Source organism: Oncorhynchus kisutch, linkage group LG10 (assembly GCF_002021735.2).
Source record: "Oncorhynchus kisutch isolate 150728-3 linkage group LG10, Okis_V2, whole genome shotgun sequence".
Classification (NCBI taxonomy): Eukaryota; Metazoa; Chordata; class Actinopteri; order Salmoniformes; family Salmonidae; genus Oncorhynchus; species Oncorhynchus kisutch.
Window position 1 is genome coordinate 63177553 of NC_034183.2, and position 18773 is coordinate 63196325.

At 41.6% G+C, this 18773-nt stretch overlaps 1 protein-coding gene across 1 annotated transcript; it reads right to left on the minus strand.

Moving 5' to 3' along the window:
• Positions 1-390: 390 nt before the first annotated feature.
• On the minus strand, positions 391-18554 carry ubald2 (UBA-like domain containing 2). The gene is made up of 3 exons (XM_020493754.2): positions 18285-18554; positions 11800-11856; positions 391-3638 (listed from the first exon to the last, which is right to left on the minus strand). The coding sequence occupies exons 1-3, from the start codon at positions 18402-18404 to the stop codon at positions 3279-3281; spliced, it is 537 nt and encodes a 178-aa protein (XP_020349343.1). The 5' UTR covers positions 18405-18554; the 3' UTR covers positions 391-3278.
• Between the last annotated feature and the right edge of the window lie 219 nt (positions 18555-18773).

Below are 18773 nucleotides of genomic sequence, written 5' to 3' on the forward strand. Positions count from 1 at the left end.
AATGAATTTGACTTGTGGTACATAAATATATCTGTACTGTTCTACACAACTCCACCAAGCTGTTATGACACACAGTTTCAGACACGTAACACGTTAACTGGGCTGTTCTAACCACATCCTTCCTCAATGAACTGCCACGCTGTGTGTTTATTGTCTCTCTTATATAGGCCTACTTGTTCCTTTGTGCTACAGAGACACTACTTGTAGGGATATATAGATTACTATAGTATTATGCAGTGTCATATCATTACTGAATATATATATTACCTGCCAGAAAATATCTCAAAAAGTAAAGTTACTTTTATGATGTGTTCAAAAGTGCCTTAGCAACCATATTTCATAAAAGCACAACAATTATTCTCAGTAAAAACAAGACCCCAGAACAACTCCAACACTTAGCAGATCATACCTTATTTTATTAAACATATAAATACACATTTCAACAGGGGAAATAAACACAGTACAGGAGAGAAATATCTATATAAAAAGTTGGATTAGAGAGATGTAAATGAGGGTCCATAAGAAGTTCTTGTTGTTTGACTTGTTTTCGGATTTCCATCAGGCATTCTGCACATCTTGTATGGGTGAACATGACGATCGAACATTTCATAACACCCAGTTTGTACAGATATCATGGGGGACCAAACTGTCTACTGTTGATCGAGGAGAATGGAGACCGGGTCACATCACCACAGGAACCATAATCACCCAACACTACTGTGTCTGGGTGTGTTAGTTACCACAACAATACTGAGAAGGAGCCAGTAATCCAGTAATCCACACAGCAGGAAACACTCATTATGGGAACACCCTCCATTCCCACCTTGTTAAAAACACAGAACTGGAAAATCACCAACCAAAACTCATGCAGTTGACAACAAATGTTCCCCTTAATAGAACACATGAGTTAATGAATGAGGTGGTGCTATGAACACCCGAAGAGGAACCACCGTTGAGGTTCTAATGTCCATCTGAAAAGATCCATCGATTTAGAACCAGAACAGACCACATGGCAGCACAGTGGAGCAGTGTCCCTTCTTTCTGGTGACATTGACAAGGGTCCACATTAGCCAGGTGGCATCTGTCCAACGCTACATGACTGTCCATATTGTACATTATAAAATCATCCTCACAAAAGGTCACAGCTTGACAAATGTGATTTGACATGTATTCAACCAGAGGGATCGTGTGAATATGATTGTCTGAGTGAAGACGTGGCAGGCAGGCATAATATTAAAGCATCATTTAGTGAGGGCATGAATGAATGTGACATTATTTCAGATAAAGTACCCTCTCTATACAACTGCAACCTGTTCAGACCTCCCTATTCCCTCTTTATTGTGATAATTATAATGAGAACGATGGTGAAAATGGCTACCTTTCCATCTGTCACCATTGATAGATTTGCAAATGTTCTGACATGGGCTGTTGTATGAAGAGCTCACCTATAAGTAAGACTCTGGGTTATGAAGCATTGTTCATCAGTACACTGAATCTCATATGTAAACATTGCCTGAACAATCATTTAGTAAATATTTGCAACCCGTACTAAATTCATAATTCTATAGTTGACAAGACACTCAATTCATCATCAGTCAATCAGCCACTATTCTAACGGAGGGAAGTACACACGTTTTGAGCACTAGGAGAGATTCTGCTAATCTGACCCATTGAAACCGACTGTTTCTGCAGGGAATACATTCGGCCTCTCCCATTTAACCAGAGGTAGGACCAGTTGATCTTCTGCTAGAGGTTGTGTAGTAAATCACTGAGTTGGCCTCTACTCCCCATAGAAACCTGAAGAGGTAGCCTACTGATGGCTCACACCCATCTATGTTAGTCAAAACATTTGCAAACCAGATTAAATTCAGTGTTGACAGCATAACTGAGATCTCAATCTCGTCCCCAGCCAGGTTACAGAGTTCAACGTTTTTGCACTTTGTTTCTGCTGAGCCTTTATTTACAATGGAGTTCAGAAGATGTTTCCATAATTGTCACTGAAAACCAGTTTACATTATCAGTCAAAAGAAAGTTTATTAGGCAAGTCAGTTAAGAACAAATTCTTATTTACAATGACGACCTATCCCGGCCAAACCCTAACCCGGACGATGCTGGGCCAATTGTGCGCCACCCTATGGGACTCCCAATCACGGCCGGTTGTGATACAGCCTGGAATCAAATCAGGGTCTGTAGTGACGCCTCTAGAACTGAGATGCAGTGCCTTAGACTGATGCGCCACTCGGGAGTCCTTTGACATCCATAGGTAGAAAATGTTCCCAAATACAATGATAAAACTGCATCAGCCTTTAAACTGGCTTCAGGCTTCCATCAAATGATTGCATACTTTGCTGTGTCTCAACACAAACTGAATTACAGTATTAACATTTCTTTACATCTCTCCTTAAAACACTTCTGATGTGAAGGTCAGCTTTCAGACACTTTAAAACCAAAGCTTCGAGTCCACACATACTGAAGAGCCCACTTCTCAGACACAACAGCATGCCGTGGAGCCACTGAGTCAAGTTTCACTAAGCTACATAGTACTTACAAAATAGACAATTTAAAAAGGGATACATGGCTACATGAAACTTGACAAAATGGCTACAGTGTTTGTCCATGATCCGTACTATACAGATATCCATACCACAAACAATATTGAAAACATATTTTTTCTGGGCCATAAGATCAGCCGAGAACACAAAACCATCATCATTTGTGTTGCAGTCCCATTTTGTTTTTGTCTGCTGGTTATTGTGAAATCTGGTCACATCGCTGGAGTGTTATTGAACCCCAAGGGAGAGTAGAGTTTTGAAAAACAACCAATGATCAAGCACTTTAGCAGATCACATGGCTCCTATCCTAAGTAAGTGCTCTGCTGGGTCCAGGGCTCGACTTGCATTGACGAAGAAAACTGCATTTCCCAGAGTCCTTGGCGGGGGGGGTTCAGAGACTCCACCCCCTTCGTTATTCCACTTCCTCATATTGTTATTAGTGGTTCTCCCCCGGTTCTTCCCAGGCTTTGATGAGTTATGATGAAGAGAGAGAGAGAGGAAACCGATATACTCCAAAGAAGACATTGTTCATAGTCATTTTAGAAAAACAGAAAGAAAGGAAGGAAAACAACAGTAGCGTGTCTTTTCCCCTTGGCCAACAAGACCCTTTAATCCTGACACCCAACCCCCCTAGTAGATTCATTAGGCTGCACATAGCCCAGCCCAGCCCCACCCAGCCCCACCCTATCCTCTCCAGCCCCCTCCTTCCCACACCTGGGTAGAGTCTCATCTCTGGCCATGCAGGACCGATACAACAGGGGTCTGCTGGGCGCTGCCGGGCTGGGACACAGGGGGCCACATGGGGGTCTGGTGCATGTGGTGGTGGTGCTGGTAGTGGTGGTGGTGCATGTGGTGGCCTGTGGGCGAGGAGGGGGGCAGCCAGACGGGCTGGTGGTTGGGGGGTGATGAGGCCCAGAAGGATCCGAAGCCAGCTGTGGAGGAGGGGGGGGAGCAGGCCATGGACACCTGGGTGGGAACTCCGCCTCCGGAGCTCCCCGAGCAGTCTGACGCCCTCAGCTTGGAGAACATGGTGATGGTGTCGGGGAAGTTAGGCGGCGTAGCTGGGGTGTTCCTTGGAGTGCACATCTAGAAAACAGAAGACACGTGGGGTTTAAAATGAGTGACTTACATTGAGTTGAATGCAAACACTTCATTTAAACATTCTGTCCCAATGATTTGGTCCCCATGGGGTGCTTCCATTGCTGCTGCCTGCTGTGAACTCTATGTACCAATAGAAGGCATGATTGGTGAGTTCATAAAACAAAATAGCCTAGACTAGTTAGTTACTGTTGTGGGAGGCAGTTCACTTGTAGACTTGGGCATTGTGTGCAGTACAACTGCTGAACATTGTGACGACAAGGTTTCTAAACCCTGCAGCCACCTACATCCATTCACTGTGGTAAACATGGCAGCTTAACATGCTGTGCAGTTGCACAAAATGTCAGATGTCCCCACTGAGGCCACGAATGACTTTATAATTTGTAAGACTGAGTGTGGTGCCTCAGGATAGAAACACCCCCACCACCAACAGGGATCAGGTAGCAGGCTAGCAGCCATTACAGGACGGAGGACTTCTTAGCATTGCAGCAGGAGGTCAGGGCTGTTTTATTTCTAACACACAGCCACGGCCCCTCTGACATGAGGGTCACGCAAGCACCCGAAATGTTGATCTAGTAGTATGAAAGAGGTGTCTAAAGTTGAGAAGGTAAATTGATTAGGTCACCAAATCAGATTAGAGCCTGGGACAGGCATGGTCATAGCAGCGAAGATACTAGACATTTTGAAAGTGGAGGGAGAAGAGTGTAGTGCAGCATACAGTATAGTATTGAGTATCGTGAGGCACAGTCTTAGTGTTGATGTGAGGTGACAGGTCTGTCAGAGTGAGCAGCAGCTGCGCCAGTGATGGACAAGCATGGTTTCAGTCTGTCTGGGTCTGTGATGGTTGACCACACTGAAACTGCCCCTCCTGCAGGACCCAAGATGGTGATCCATACAGGGGGTTTCCTGTTTTTCTTGGGAGAGACTTGACTGAGTTTTGCTTTAAGCTGTGAATTATTCAGCTTGTTTGTTATGGAAATCAATAGTAAAGGAGATATTCAAATATTAATTATCTAGTCAAGTGATCAAATTTAGCTATAAAGCAATGAAGTTGACTGAGAAGCACTACAGCTGCTTAGACTGTCCAGATGCAGCTGTACGGCTATAAGGCTTGGTCCTAGTGAAGCAGTGAGTAGGTAGACAGAACAATAACAATAACAACCGTATGCTGGGCTGTGTTTAGCTACAGTGCTGTGCTGAGAGGGTGGGGCTAGGGCCCTGTCTAGCAGGTTTGGCTGAGAGGAAGGGCAGGTCTGGACTGGACCCCATCTGCCGCCCACCGTTACACAAAACACACACACATTCACAAGGGAGTGAATATATATATGTTGCGATATCATCTTTAATGTTTACAATAGTGGTACAGCTAGTAATAGTATTAGTGGTAGTTGTGATAATAGTAGTGGTGATAATAGCAGTGGTAGTGGTGATAATAGTAGTGATGATAATAGTAGTAGTGGTAGTTGTGATAATAGTAGTAGTAGTGGTAATAGTAGTAGTGGTAGTAATAATAGTAGTGGTGATAATAGTAGTAGTAGTAGTGATAATAGCAGTGGTAAGGATAATAGTAGTGGTAATAACAATAGTGGTAGGGATAATAGTAGTAGGGATAATAGTAGTGGTGGTAATAATAGTAGTAGTAGTAGTAGTAGTAGTAGTAGTAGTAGTGTTAGTAATAATAGTAGTGGTGATATTAGTAGTAGTAGTAGTAGTAGTAGTAGTGATAATAGCAGTGGTAAGGATAATAGTAGTGGTAAGGATAATAGTAGTGGTGGTAATAACAATAGTGGTAGGGATAATAGTAGTAGGGATAATAGTAGTGGTGGTAATTATAGTAGTAGTAGTAGTAGTAGTGGTGATAATAGTAGTAGTGGTGATAATAGTAGTGGTGGTAATAATAGTAGTAGTAGTAATAGTAGTGGTAAGGAAAATAGTAGTGGGGGTAATAATAGTAGTGATAGGGCTAATAGTAGTAGGGATAATAGTAGTGGTGATAATAGTAGTGACAGTGATAATAGTAGTAGTGGTAATAGTAGTAGTGGTTGTAATAATAGTAGTGGTAATAATAGTAGTAGTGGTAGTGATAATAGTAGTGTAACGGTGGTAATAATAGTAGTAGTGGTACGGATAATAGTAGTGGTAAGGATAATAGTAGTGGTGGTAATAATAATAGTGGTAGGGATAATAGTACTAGTGATAATAGTAGTGGTAAGGATAATAGTAGTGGTGGTAATAATAATAGTGGTAGGGATAATAGTAGTAGTGATAATAGTAGTGGTAAGGATAATAGCAGTGGTGGTAATAATAGTAGTGGTGATAATAGTAGTGACAGTGATAATAGTAGTAGTGGTGGTGATAATAGTAGTAGTGATAATAGTAGTAGGGGTAGGGATAATAGTAGTGGTGATAATAGTAGTGTAATGGTGATAATAGTAGTGGTGGTATTAATAGTAGTGGTTGTAATAATAGTAGTGGTAATGATAGTAGTAGTGGTAGTGATAATAGTAGTGTAATGGTGATAATAGTAGTGGTGGTATTAATAGTAGTGGTTGTAATAATAGTAGTGGTAATGATAGTAGTAGTGGTAGGGATAATAGTAGTAGTAATAAAAGTAGTGGTAGTAGTAGAAGGGATAATAGTAGTGGTAGTGATAATAGAAGTGGTAGTAGTAGTAGTAGTAGTGGGGGTAATAGTAGTGGTAGTGATAATAATAATAATAGTAGTAGTAGGGGTAATAGTAGTGGTAGTGATAATAGCAGTGGTAGTGATAATAGTAGTAGTAGTAGTGGTAGTGATAATAGTAGTGGATGTAATAATAGTAGTAGTGGTAATAGTAGTAGTAGTGATAATAGTAGTGGTAATGATAATAGTAGTGGTGGTAATAATAGTAGTAGTAGTAGTGATAATAGTAGCAGTGATAATAGTATTAGTAGTAGTAGTGATAATAGTAGTGGTACGGATAATAGTAGTGGTAGGGATAATAGTAGTGACAGTGATAATAGTAGTAGTGGTGGTGATAATAGTAGTAGTGATAATAGTAGTAGGGGTAGTGATAGTAGTAGTAGTGGTAGTGATAATAGTAGTGACAGTGATAATAGTAGTAGTGGTGGTGATAATAGTAGTAGTGATAATAGTAGTAGGGATAGTGATAGTAGTAGTAGTGGTAGTGATAATAGTAGTGGATGTAATAATAGTAGTGGTGGTAATAATAGTAGTAGTAGTAGTAGTGATAATAGTAGCAGTGATAATAGTATTAGTAGTAGTAGTGATAATAGTAGTGGTAAGGATAATAGTAGTGGTAGGGATAATAGTAGTGACAGTGATAATAGTAGTAGGGGTGGTGATAATAGTAGTAGTGATAATAGTAGTAGGGGTAGTGATAGTAGCAGTAGTGGTAGTAGTAGTGGTAGTGATAATAGTAGTAGTAGTAGGGGTAATAGTAGTGGTAGTGATAATAGTAGTGGTAGTAAGGATAATAGTAGTGGTAGTGATAATAGTAGTGTAATGGTGATAATAGTAGTGGTGGTATTAATAGTAGTGGTTGTAATAATAGTAGTGGTAATAATAGTAGTGTAATGGTGATAATAGTAGTAGTGGTAGGGATAATAGTAGTAGTGATAATAGTAGTGGTAGGGATAATAGTAGTAGTAGTGATAATAGTAGTGGTAGTAGTAGTAGGGATAATAGTAGTGGTAGTGATAATAGTAGTAGGGGTAATAGTAGTGGTAGTGATAATAGTAGTGGTGATAATAGTAGTGTAATGGTGATAATAGTAGTGGTGGTATTAATAGTAGTGGTTGTAATAATAGTAGTGGTAATAATAGTAGTGTAATGGTGATAATAGTAGTAGTGGTAGGGATAATAGTAGTAGTGATAATAGTAGTGGTAGGGATAATAGTAGTAGTAGTGATAATAGTAGTGGTAGTAGTAGTAGGGATAATAGTAGTGGTAGTGATAATAGTAGTAGGGGTAATAGTAGTGGTAGTGATAATAGTAGTGGTGATAATAGTAGTGTAATGGTGATAATAGTAGTGGTGGTATTAATAGTAGTGGTTGTAATAATAGTAGTGGTAATAATAGTAGTGTAATGGTGATAATAGTAGTAGTGGTAGGGATAATAGTAGTAGTGATAATAGTAGTGGTAGGGATAATAGTAGTAGTAGTGATAATAGTAGTGGTAGTAGTAGTAGGGATAATAGTAGTGGTAGTGATAATAGTAGTAGGGGTAATAGTAGTGGTAGTGATAATAGTAGTGGTAATAATAGTAGTAGTAGTAGTAGTAGTAGTGGTAGTAGTAGTAGTAGTAGTAGTGGTAGTAGTAGTAGTAGTAGTAGGGATAATAGTAGTGGTAGTAATAGTAGTGGTGGTGATAATAGTAGTGGTAGGGATAATAGCAGTGGTGGTAATAGTAGTGGTAATAGTAGTAGTAGTGGTGGTGATAGTAGTAGTGGTGATTATAGTAGTAATAGTAGGGATAACAGTAGTGGTGGTAATAGTAGTGGTAGTAATAATAGTAGTGGTAATAGTAGTAGTGGTGATAATAGTAGTGGTAGTAATAATAGTTGTGGTAATAGTAGTGGTGGTGATAATAGTAGTGGTAGGGATAAAGTAGTGGTAGTCGTGATAATAGTAGTAGTAGTGGTGGTAATAGTCGTGGTAGTGATAATAGTAGTGGTAGTGATAATAATAGTAGTAGTAGTAGTAGTAGTAGTGGTGATAATAGTAGTGGTAGGGGTAATAGTAGTAGTAGTAGTAGTAGGGGTAATAGTAGTGGTAGTGATAATAGTAGTGGTAGTGATAATAGTAGTAGTAGTAGTAGTAGTAGTAGTTGTGGTGATAATAGTAGTGGTAGGGATCATAGTAGTGGTAGTAGTGATAATAGTAGTGGTAGGGATCATAGTAGTGGTAGTAGTGATAATAGTAGTGGTAAGGATAATAGTAGTAGTAGTAGGGGTAATTGTAGTGGTAGGGATAATAGTAGTAGTATTAGTTGTGGTGATAATAGTAGTGGTAGTGATAATAGTAGTGGTAGGGATAATAGTAGTAGTAGTGATAATAGTAATGCTGGGGATAATAGTAGTAGTAGTGATAATAGTAGTGGTAAGGGTAATAGTAGTAGTAGTAGTAGGGGTAATTGTAGTGGTAGGGATAATAGTAGTAGTATTAGTTGTGGTGATAATAGTAGTGGTAGTGATAATAGTAGTAGTAGTAGGGGTAATTGTAGTGGTAGGGATAATAGTAGTAGTATTAGTTGTGGTGATAATAGTAGTGGTAGTGATAATAGTAGTAGTAGTAGGGGTAATAGTAGTGGTAGTGATAATAGTAGTGGTAGTAAGGATAATAGTAGTGGTAGTGATAATAGTAGTAGTAGTAGTAGGGGTAATAGTAGTGGTAGTGATAATAGTAGTGGTAGTAGTAGGGATAATAGTAGTGGTAGTGATAATAGTAGTAGTAGTAATAGTAGTGATAATAGTAGTAGTAGTAATAGTAGAGGTAATAGTAGTAGTAGTAATAGTAGTGGTAGTGATAATAGTAGTGGTAGTAGTAGGGATAATAGTAGTGGTAGTAATAATAGTAGTGGTAATAGTAGTAGTAGTGGTGGTGATAGTAGTAGTAGCGGTGGTGATAGTAGTAGTAATAGTAGGGACAACAGTAGTGGTGGTAATAGTAGTGGTAGTAATAATAGTAGTGGTAATAGTAGTAGTAGTGGTGGTGATAATAGTAGTGGTAGTAATAATAGTAGTGGTAATCGTAGTGGTGGTGATAATAGTAGTGGTAGGGATCAAAGTAGTGGTAGTCGTGATAATGGTAGTAGTATTAGTAGTAGTGGTAATAGTCGTGGTAGTGATAATAGTAGTAGGGGTAATAGTAATGGTAGTGATAATAGTAGTGGTAGTGATAGTAGTGATAATAGTAGTAGTAGTAAGGGTAATAGTAGTGGTAGTAATAATAGTAGTGGTAATAGTAGTGGTGGTGATAATAGTAGTGGTAGGGATAAAAGTAGTTGTAGTCGTGATAATAGTAGTAGTATTAGTAGTAGTGGTAATAGTCGTGGTAGTGATAATAGTAGTAGGGGTAATAGTAATGGTGGTGATAATAGTAGTGGTAGTGATAGTAGTGATAATAGTAGTAGTAGTAAGGGTAATAGTAGTGTTAGTGATAATAGTAGTGGTAGTGATAATAATAGTGGTGGTAATAGTTGTGGTAACAGTTTGATTAGTTTACAGGAAGGTCCTAGTAAAGGAGTAAATCATTATATTTGGCCAGGCTATGGGCTCAAACCAGAACTTCTCCTACAGTATTTATGGCCTTGTTTTGTCATCAGAAGGTGCAGGGTAGAGCTTGTGCAGTCCCACAGCAACACAAACCGTTACATCCCTCATGGGCTCACACACCAGAGGGGAAACAGGTGAGATGACAAATGCCATGTGGTACTACTACTACCTCCACCACGACTACCAAAACCACCACTACGACTACCGCCACCACTACGACTACCGCTGCCACTACGACTACCACCGCCACTACCACCACCACGACTAAGAAAGCCACCACCACAACTACCAAAACCACGACTACGAAAACCACCACTATGACTACGAAAACCACCACTACGACGACCACCACCATGACAACCACCACGACTACCACCAGTCCACCACCACTACTACCACCACCACCACTAGAGTGCATTAACCACTTTCCATGAATTACATTATGTACAGAGTAATGAAAAGAAACAATGTCATTCAACTGGTTGTGGCTTCTATTCATCAGATTGAGTACATATTAAATTGATAAAGGAATGTCATTCTGTCTAGGACTTACTTATTTAATTATTTATTACTTATGGTTGTGGAAATGTGACCCTTCTCTGTTAGGTTTAAGGCTATAAGAGTCCCTTACATATACACTTCTTTGTTCTCCATGTATAGTCAATAGTGTTTGATCGAGGGCAGTGTTGTGTACATTATTGTTGCTACACTGAGCTATTTCTTCCCCACACCCACTGTTTCCCCTGTGGCTCCCCCAGGCCCCAAGGAGAGTGCAGGGCAGCCTAAAGAGAGAGGGGGAAGGACTAACACCCGCAATACATGGAGATGACTTGCAGCTGCTGATAACTGCCTCTCCACACTCTCTCTATCCTTTAACAGCCCTTCCTCCTCTGTAGCAGATAGCTCTCTTACATCACTCCTCCTCCTCCTCCCCACCACACACACACACACACACACACACACACACACACACACACACACACACACACAATGATGTAATGGCTGCACCGAAAATAATAACAAACCCTGGCCCCCGCCACTCACACACTTCCTCTCTCTCAAGCTCGAACATGCTCCTCCCACCCAAGAGGAAGGGAAAAAGAGAGAGAAAACCAAAACAGTGTTGTAGCAGCAGAGCAGCGACAGACAGATGATAAGGGGATGGCTGGGTTCAGTATGCACGTCAACACTGCATGCTCACAGCACAGCCTCCATGTGGTAAACATTACATTTCCAGCTCGCCGCTCCAGGGCTTTTACTGGTCAGTTGAAGCAGAAATGGTTTCATGCACGGACCACATGATCACTATAGTCGTTAGGGAATAGCATTGCGTAAATTGGCTTGGGCCAAGGACAGGAGCCAGCCTTGTGCCATTGCTTTCATCGTGGTTAAAGCTATTTCGACCCAGCTACTTCGCTGTGCCTGACATACGGAGTTGTCATGCAATACATGTTGAAGGAAAAGGTTTCAAAATATTGTGTAAGGTTTAAGAATTCATGATATGAAACGTGCGTTGCACTAAAAGCATAGTGCCAGTCCATGTGGCGGTATATCTTAAGTAAGTTTACCCTAAAAGGCAGTGTTGAAAACCAATAAGCACCGTGGAGTAGTACAGCAGGATGTAGACTTTACTACTCAGGAGCAATAACTCCAGTGATGTCACTCTGCCAGACACAGCTGTACTACTATGCCCATGGCTGTCCTGTCCTGTTGGTGAATCTGTCCCTCTGTCTGTCTGACTGAAGAGGAGGAGCAGACTGGCCTGGTCACTGATGCTGCAGCCATGCCGTAAATTAGCTCCCTGAAAACACTGACAGAATGTAATACATGCCTTAAGCCCTTTGTTTTTTTTAAGGGGAACAAAATGCACTTACCATCTGGTGGTGGTGACTAGGGATGTTGGCCTCCTGGAAAAAGGAGCTTAAGGCTGTCTGTGGAGGGAGAGAGAGAGACAGAACGAGGGGAAGAGAGGAAGTTGTGTGTGAGAACATTGTGAGCACTTGAACTGCCATTTGCGGTAAGATGGGCATTCGACCTTTGACTGTTCAAGTACTCGCACAATTTCTTTCTGAATATTCAGGGGAAAAAATACTTTTAGAACACAGGGCCCACACTGGAAAAATGTGTGCAGTTAGCTATGCCAACAGTGCACAACAAAGCGTAATTTATCAGAACCAGTAAAGATAACGAATCCTAATTGCTAAAATGCCTCATATATACACTGAGTGCACAAAAACATTAAGAATACTTTTCTAATATTGAGATGCGAACGACCCTCCCAACCCCCCACCCCCTTTGCCCTCAGAACAGCCTCAATTCATTGGGGCACTACTAGGTGTCGAAAGTGTTCCACAGGGATGCTGGCCCATGTTGACTCCAATGCTTCCCACAGTTGTGTCAAGTTGGCTGGATGTCCTTTGGGTGGTAGACTATTCTTGATACACAGAAAACTGTTGAACATGTAAAAACCCATGTGCCCATGAGCAAGACACTTAACCCTAATTGCTCTGGATAAGAGCATCTGCCAAATGACAAAAATAAAAAAATGTAACATAACAGAATAAAATAGAACCGAATAGTGCAAAGTGATGCACATGTGAGCATTTGAAACTGGGTTACAAACCAAAATAATAATTATTTTTTTTCGGATATACACAGTTGTCTAGTTTATTCCGCCTGCTCTTTGTAATTTTCTAAATGGAATAACAATTTCACTTTGAACACTGCAAGGGGATGAATGATGACCATGACATCTTTGGTGAGTAGGCTTAGGCTTAATGATTCTGATGAAACTACGCTCTGTCTTTATCAAACTAATGTTATAGCATATTTCAGAATAGAACCCGTCTATGTTTATGGGGGTTATATATAGCCAAGGCTAACCAATTCTAAAATGGCACTAGCAGTTCACAAAGTGGGGTTGTCACAGCCAAAAGGTCAAGCTCCCGAGTGGCGCAGCAGTTTAAGGCAGACCCTGGTTCGATTCCAGGCTGTATCACAACTGGCTGTGATTTGGATTTGGAGTCCCATAGGGTGGTGCACAATTGGCCCAGCATCGTCCGGGTTTAGGCCGTCATTGTAAATAAGAATTTGTTATTAACTGACTTCCCTAGTTAATTAAAGGTTAAATAAAAATAAACTCTGCCTGTTTTTACAATGTCTCTTCTATTTGTTTTGTTTTCATGAATTGTTCCGTATAGACAATTTTGACTTTGTGGTAACTAGTGACAACTGCAAAGTATCATATTAAAGCGGTAAATTACACAATTATTCCAAAATTGCAGGACATTGTTGGAACACATATTTCCCTACTTCCGCCAACCAGTCCATTTTGAATTTGTGATAAAACTGAATTTGTGATAAAACACTACATTTGGCAAGGAATGTAGCTTGTGTATCCCATCAGTTAGATCTGTTTTTATAGGCATTTATTTCTGTAGGCCTAACGGGAGCTTGTGTGAGCACTCAACACGCGTGTGTAGAGGGAGCGGTCAGAACACAACTGAGTGAGTGAGACAAGGAGGGTAAAAGGAATTTAGGGAGCAGAACTGTGTGATGCTTGGCTTGGTTTCTTTTTTTGTGTTACGTAAATGCACATGTACAAATTGAACATTAGAGTCAAAGCAAATGAACATTGTCTTCAATAAAAAAAATTGGACCAAATAGTTTTACAGTATAAAAAAATTATAATCTCTGGTTAAAGATTGAGTTTTGACGTCCGTTCCAGTACTCATGCCCATCCTTAGTTTGCGGACCACAAAACAGTAGTAACACATTTCACCTTCCAATCCGCTCACTGTGGAGAGCCTGACCCCCATCCCCCTCTGCTAGCATCGGCCTATGGGTCAGTTGGTACGAGTAGATCACATGACTCTGGGGTTAAAACTATTATCCTCCACTTTCTAAAACAGGGTTTGTAAACCACGGAGAGAGAGGCAGTGGCAGACAGGCTAATAGCTCAGTGAGAATGTACACAATACACAAGCTTGTTTAAAATGATAATTAGCACGGAAAAGAAAAACGCTAGTAGCCTAGTACTGTTCCTTTATTTAAAACTAGTGTTACAACTCAGTGACATGTAAACAGTTTAGGCTATATAAACCACCGTGCATAGGGTGTGTGCTATTTTCTCTGGGACAATAAAACCTTGTTTGTGACAGCCTTCTTCTGACGGGCTATGAGGAAACACAATGTAAACAAGTAGTCCTACTTTCAGTTGCTGCCCTTAAACACAAACAAGGAAGTCCATAGGCTACTTCTATTGTTTCACTCTGTTGTGAACACAAAGGCCAGCCTGGTAAGGACACCATGGTCCGGAAACAAAAAATATACTGATACCAAAACATATCCTTAGTAGTTTATCAGATTTTATTGCAAGATACCGGTTTTATGATTCACGTAGTCTGACTGGCCCATGATTCATGTTCTTTTTAAGAGGTGGAAAATTGACAAATGCGGTGTCATTCTTTTGTATACAAATCGCCTCAAATATGAACGTGTCTTAGTGACTGGATGCAGCCTACTACTAAAATGACAGCATGTCTAGCTAAACCTTAGTCCCTTGCTTAGCCTCCATTTCCTTTCACTAGAATCTCTCTTTGCGAACACTTCAATGAATGTGTGGTTTCCCCTCACGGCTGAAGCCGGCCCCTCCCCCACAAACCATGCTCTGTGGTTGTTTGACAACAGCAGCAGTAGTGCAGGAATGTCTGCTGCTCAACGTGACACACATATCAACATGAATGTGCTGCACTGCCATTGTCTACCAGGCTGCTGGGATCACACTGTTCTTTGTCTATTTATGTTTTTTAATGTTAAGTGTGTTTCTGTGTACATCCAAGAACATCAACAACAGTTCCGTTTCACACACAAATAATGTAGGTTACAAACACACAGTGCAACACCATATCTAAGAGCATCGGCATAAAGGTTTCAGAACTTCTCATGGGCTTTAAGTGAGAGCATGCATTACCTTACGGAGCAGAGAACCTAGCAATGGAGCAGAGAACCTAGCAATGGAGCAGAGAACCTAGCAATGGAGCAGAGAACCTAGCAATGGAGCAGAGAACCTAGCAATGGAGCAGAGAACCTAGCAATGGAGCAGAAAAGAGTCATGACAGTGTTTCTTATGTAACATGACTGACAGAACACTGCAATGAAGCCCAACACTAGGCCTATATAAAAGCAGAAGACTTGAACAGGCGTCTAATTGAGGGCACAGCAAACAATAACAAAAACATATTCAAAAAAACAGCCTGAAAAAGGATAAATAAATATAGGTGAACACAAAAAGAATACTTAGGGTGATATGGAAGAGTGCAGAAGAAAGAAGTGCATTAATAATGGTGTAGTAACAGGGATAATGAGGCTGAGTTAGGGGCTGTGCCCTGAGGGAGTGACAGAGTACGGAACATGCCCATGAACACGACGACACAGCCTGCCCTGCAGCCAGGAGCCATGAGCAGACACGACAACACAGCCTGCCCTGCAGCCAGGAGCCATGAGCAGACACGACAACACAGCCTGCCCTGCAGCCAGGAGCCATGAGCAGACACGACAACACAGCCTGCCCTGCAGCCAGGAGCCATGAGCAGACACGACAACACAGCCTGCCCTGCAGCCAGGAGCCATGAGCAGACACGACAACACAGCCTGCTCTGCAGCCAGGAGCCATGAGCAGACACGACAACACAGCCTGCTCTGCAGCCAGGAGCCATGAGTAGACACGACGACACAGCCTGCCCTGCAGCCAGGAGCCATGAGCAGACACGACAACACAGCCTGCCCTGCAGCCAGGAGCCATGAGCAGACACGACAACACAGCCTGCCCTGCAGCCAGGAGCCATGAGTAGACACGACGACACAGCCTGCTCTGCAGCCAGGAGCCATGAGCAGACACGATGACACTGCCTGCCCTGCAGCCAGGAGCCATGAGCAGACACAGCCTGCCCTGCAGCCAGGAGCCATGAGCAGACACAGCCTGCCCTGCAGCCAGGAGCCATGAGCAGACACAGCCTGCCCTGCAGCCAGGAGCCATGAGTAGACACAGCCTGCCCTGCAGCCAGGAGCCATGAGCAGACACAGCCTGCCCTGCAGCCAGGAGCCATGAGTAGACATGACAACACAAAGAAATTCAATTAAGTAATAAAGGCTAACATTTTGAGATTGTATTATAAATAAATATTTTATATAGAGAGACTCTACATATACAGTATATACAATATGTATACACAATATATATACACAGAGAGCACAAAACATTAGGAACACCTTCCTAATATTGAGTTGCACCCCCTTTGTCCTCAGAATAGCCTCAATCCGTTGGGGCTTGGACTCTACAAGGTGTCGAAAGCGTTCCACAGGGTTGCTGGTCCATGTTGACTCCAATGCCTCCTACAGTTGTGTCAAGTTGGCTGGATGTCCTTTGGGTGGTGGACCATTCCTGATACACACAGGAAACTATTGAGGATGAAAAACCCAGCCGCATTGCAGACACACTTAAACCGGTGCGCCTGGCACCTACTACCATACCCCATTCAAAGGCACTTAAATATTTTGTCTTGCCCATTCACCCTCTGAATGGCACACATGCACAATATCTCAAGGCTTAAACATCCTTCTTTAACCTGTATCCCCCACTTCATCTACACTGATTGAAGTGGATTTAACAAGTAACATTAATAAGGGATCATAGCTTTCACCTGGCCAGTCTGTCATGGAAAGAGCAGGTGTTCCTAATATTTTGACCCTCCATTCCTTAGCCAACAGCACCTGGGGGAGCTCAGCCCAGCCATAGGTAACTAGCCCTTTGACCTTGAGCCGGACAGGTTGCCCAGAGGAGGCTAAGTTGTCTCTTCAATGCATCTGCTCCAATCAAGCTACAGGCTGACTCTGCTCTCAGAAGCTTGGGAGGAGCTGAGCAGCCTCCTCAGCCCCTTCAAACCACCTGGCCCTGACACTTCTGCCTGCGCGTAAGCACTAACAAAAGCTTGGCCATTAGACAGAGCGGAGGTGTGTTTGGGAAACCATCTTCTCAGCATCTCTCTGTTGTCCATACTTAGGGCCCTGTTGAATATTTCAAACCAGTGGCCTTGCATACTTTTCATTATACATTACTCTAGGGTGTGCTTCAACATGAACTGGATTTTTCTTTCATATCATGTAGTGAATTATGTATTCACTAAAAAGGTATGTTACTATTACGCTCATTCAAATTACAATTCCACCTTGCTGCTCTGGCTGAAACTATGATTGAAAAGGGTCACGCTGTGTGTCAGCTTAGAAGAAACGCCTGTTCATACGGTGTGCATCTCTGAGCCAGGACTATGAGTACTGGATATGAACAACTGGAAGGATAAGGCACCGTAATCTGCCTAAAGATAGATATCCCCTATGAATACTCCTGGACAAGAGTACGGTCAATCCAGGAGGTCTGTTGTGTCACCTTTCCCTAACCTTGTTCAACAAGCAATCATAAACACAATGTTCTTTAAATGTGTTTATTGGTGCACTACTCTTACGCAGCCAAATATGGAAAGTAATAACTAGTAGAAGCTTGTTCCAAAATTGGAAGTGTGTATTGACTGGTCATAAATCATACCAGTTGGGACTGAGGTATGAATTGCTGTGTGTGCTAGCTATGTAACATACATGCTATTACACTAAATAGCCTAAACATTTTCAGAGCAGTGGCAATATTCAAAAAACAAAGGCAACGTTTGAGACACCTTTTACTTACTACAACAATGGGGTCTGGACAGGAAGAGCCTCTGCGTGTTTGGTGGTGTCAAGTCAAGAATGTAAACAAAGTTAACCTTATGGATTCAAAAACCTCAACCAGGTATTTTCTTTCTGGACACACCTATTCAGACGCTCTCTGGATGGCTAGTTAGTTAGTTACCAAAAGCCGGTTGCACTATTACTGTATCTAGCTAAATTAGACGTTCGAGATTGATTATGTTAAAATGGCATTGAAATAAATCAGATCACACTACTATCAACTTCAACCATGACTAGTTAGATAAAGCAAATGTATATTGAATAGGGTCAAAATGAAAAACCTAACATAAAATAACCAACGTAGCCAATACATATATCAAAACAATAACGTTAGCAGCATCGATTTCCCATCTAGTTAACGTTAACTAGTGTGAACAGTCAAAGTAGAAATTCGATGGCAAACACCGCATTTCCTAATGTTAGACCAGGTCTTCCGGATTATCCGTCGTATGACTGGGTTTATTTACATGGTTGTAAAAAAAAAATCGGAGAACTTCTCATTATTTGCCTTTGTTAGCTAGCTAAAGTGACTAGTTAGCTGCATCGCTATGAAACCAACATATAAAGACACATCGCATACCTCGAATTGCCAGTGAGCCGCTTGAAGAAGCTGCTTCGCTTGATCAGCAGCACAACCAGCAGTCAAAACAAACTGGTTGATCATCACTTGATGCCTGAGTTCGTCCATATTCACCGACATAACCGCTGTTCACCCCACCTCAGTTATTTTATCGTTGAAACCTAGGAAAACAAAGCCTCCTTTTTTTCTTCGAAATTTCGAAATCAATCGCTCAAACCTGATCCTCCTTACCACGCTCTACCCTCGCCTTCCAGTAACAACAAATATGTCTATGTCATCACCAACAACAAAGCCAAGCACAACAGCTGATTGGATAAACAAGTCAGCAAGATTGTACGGGCTGGTACACCATTGGCTATCACGCGAGCCAGCAAGCCGTTGGAGTAAAGCAATTGCAGGATACATATATTCATGGATTGGATACCAGAGGATGAGTAAATCACACCTATTGGCTTATTTCTATAAGAAGGTATATGAGGGTCGTTCAAT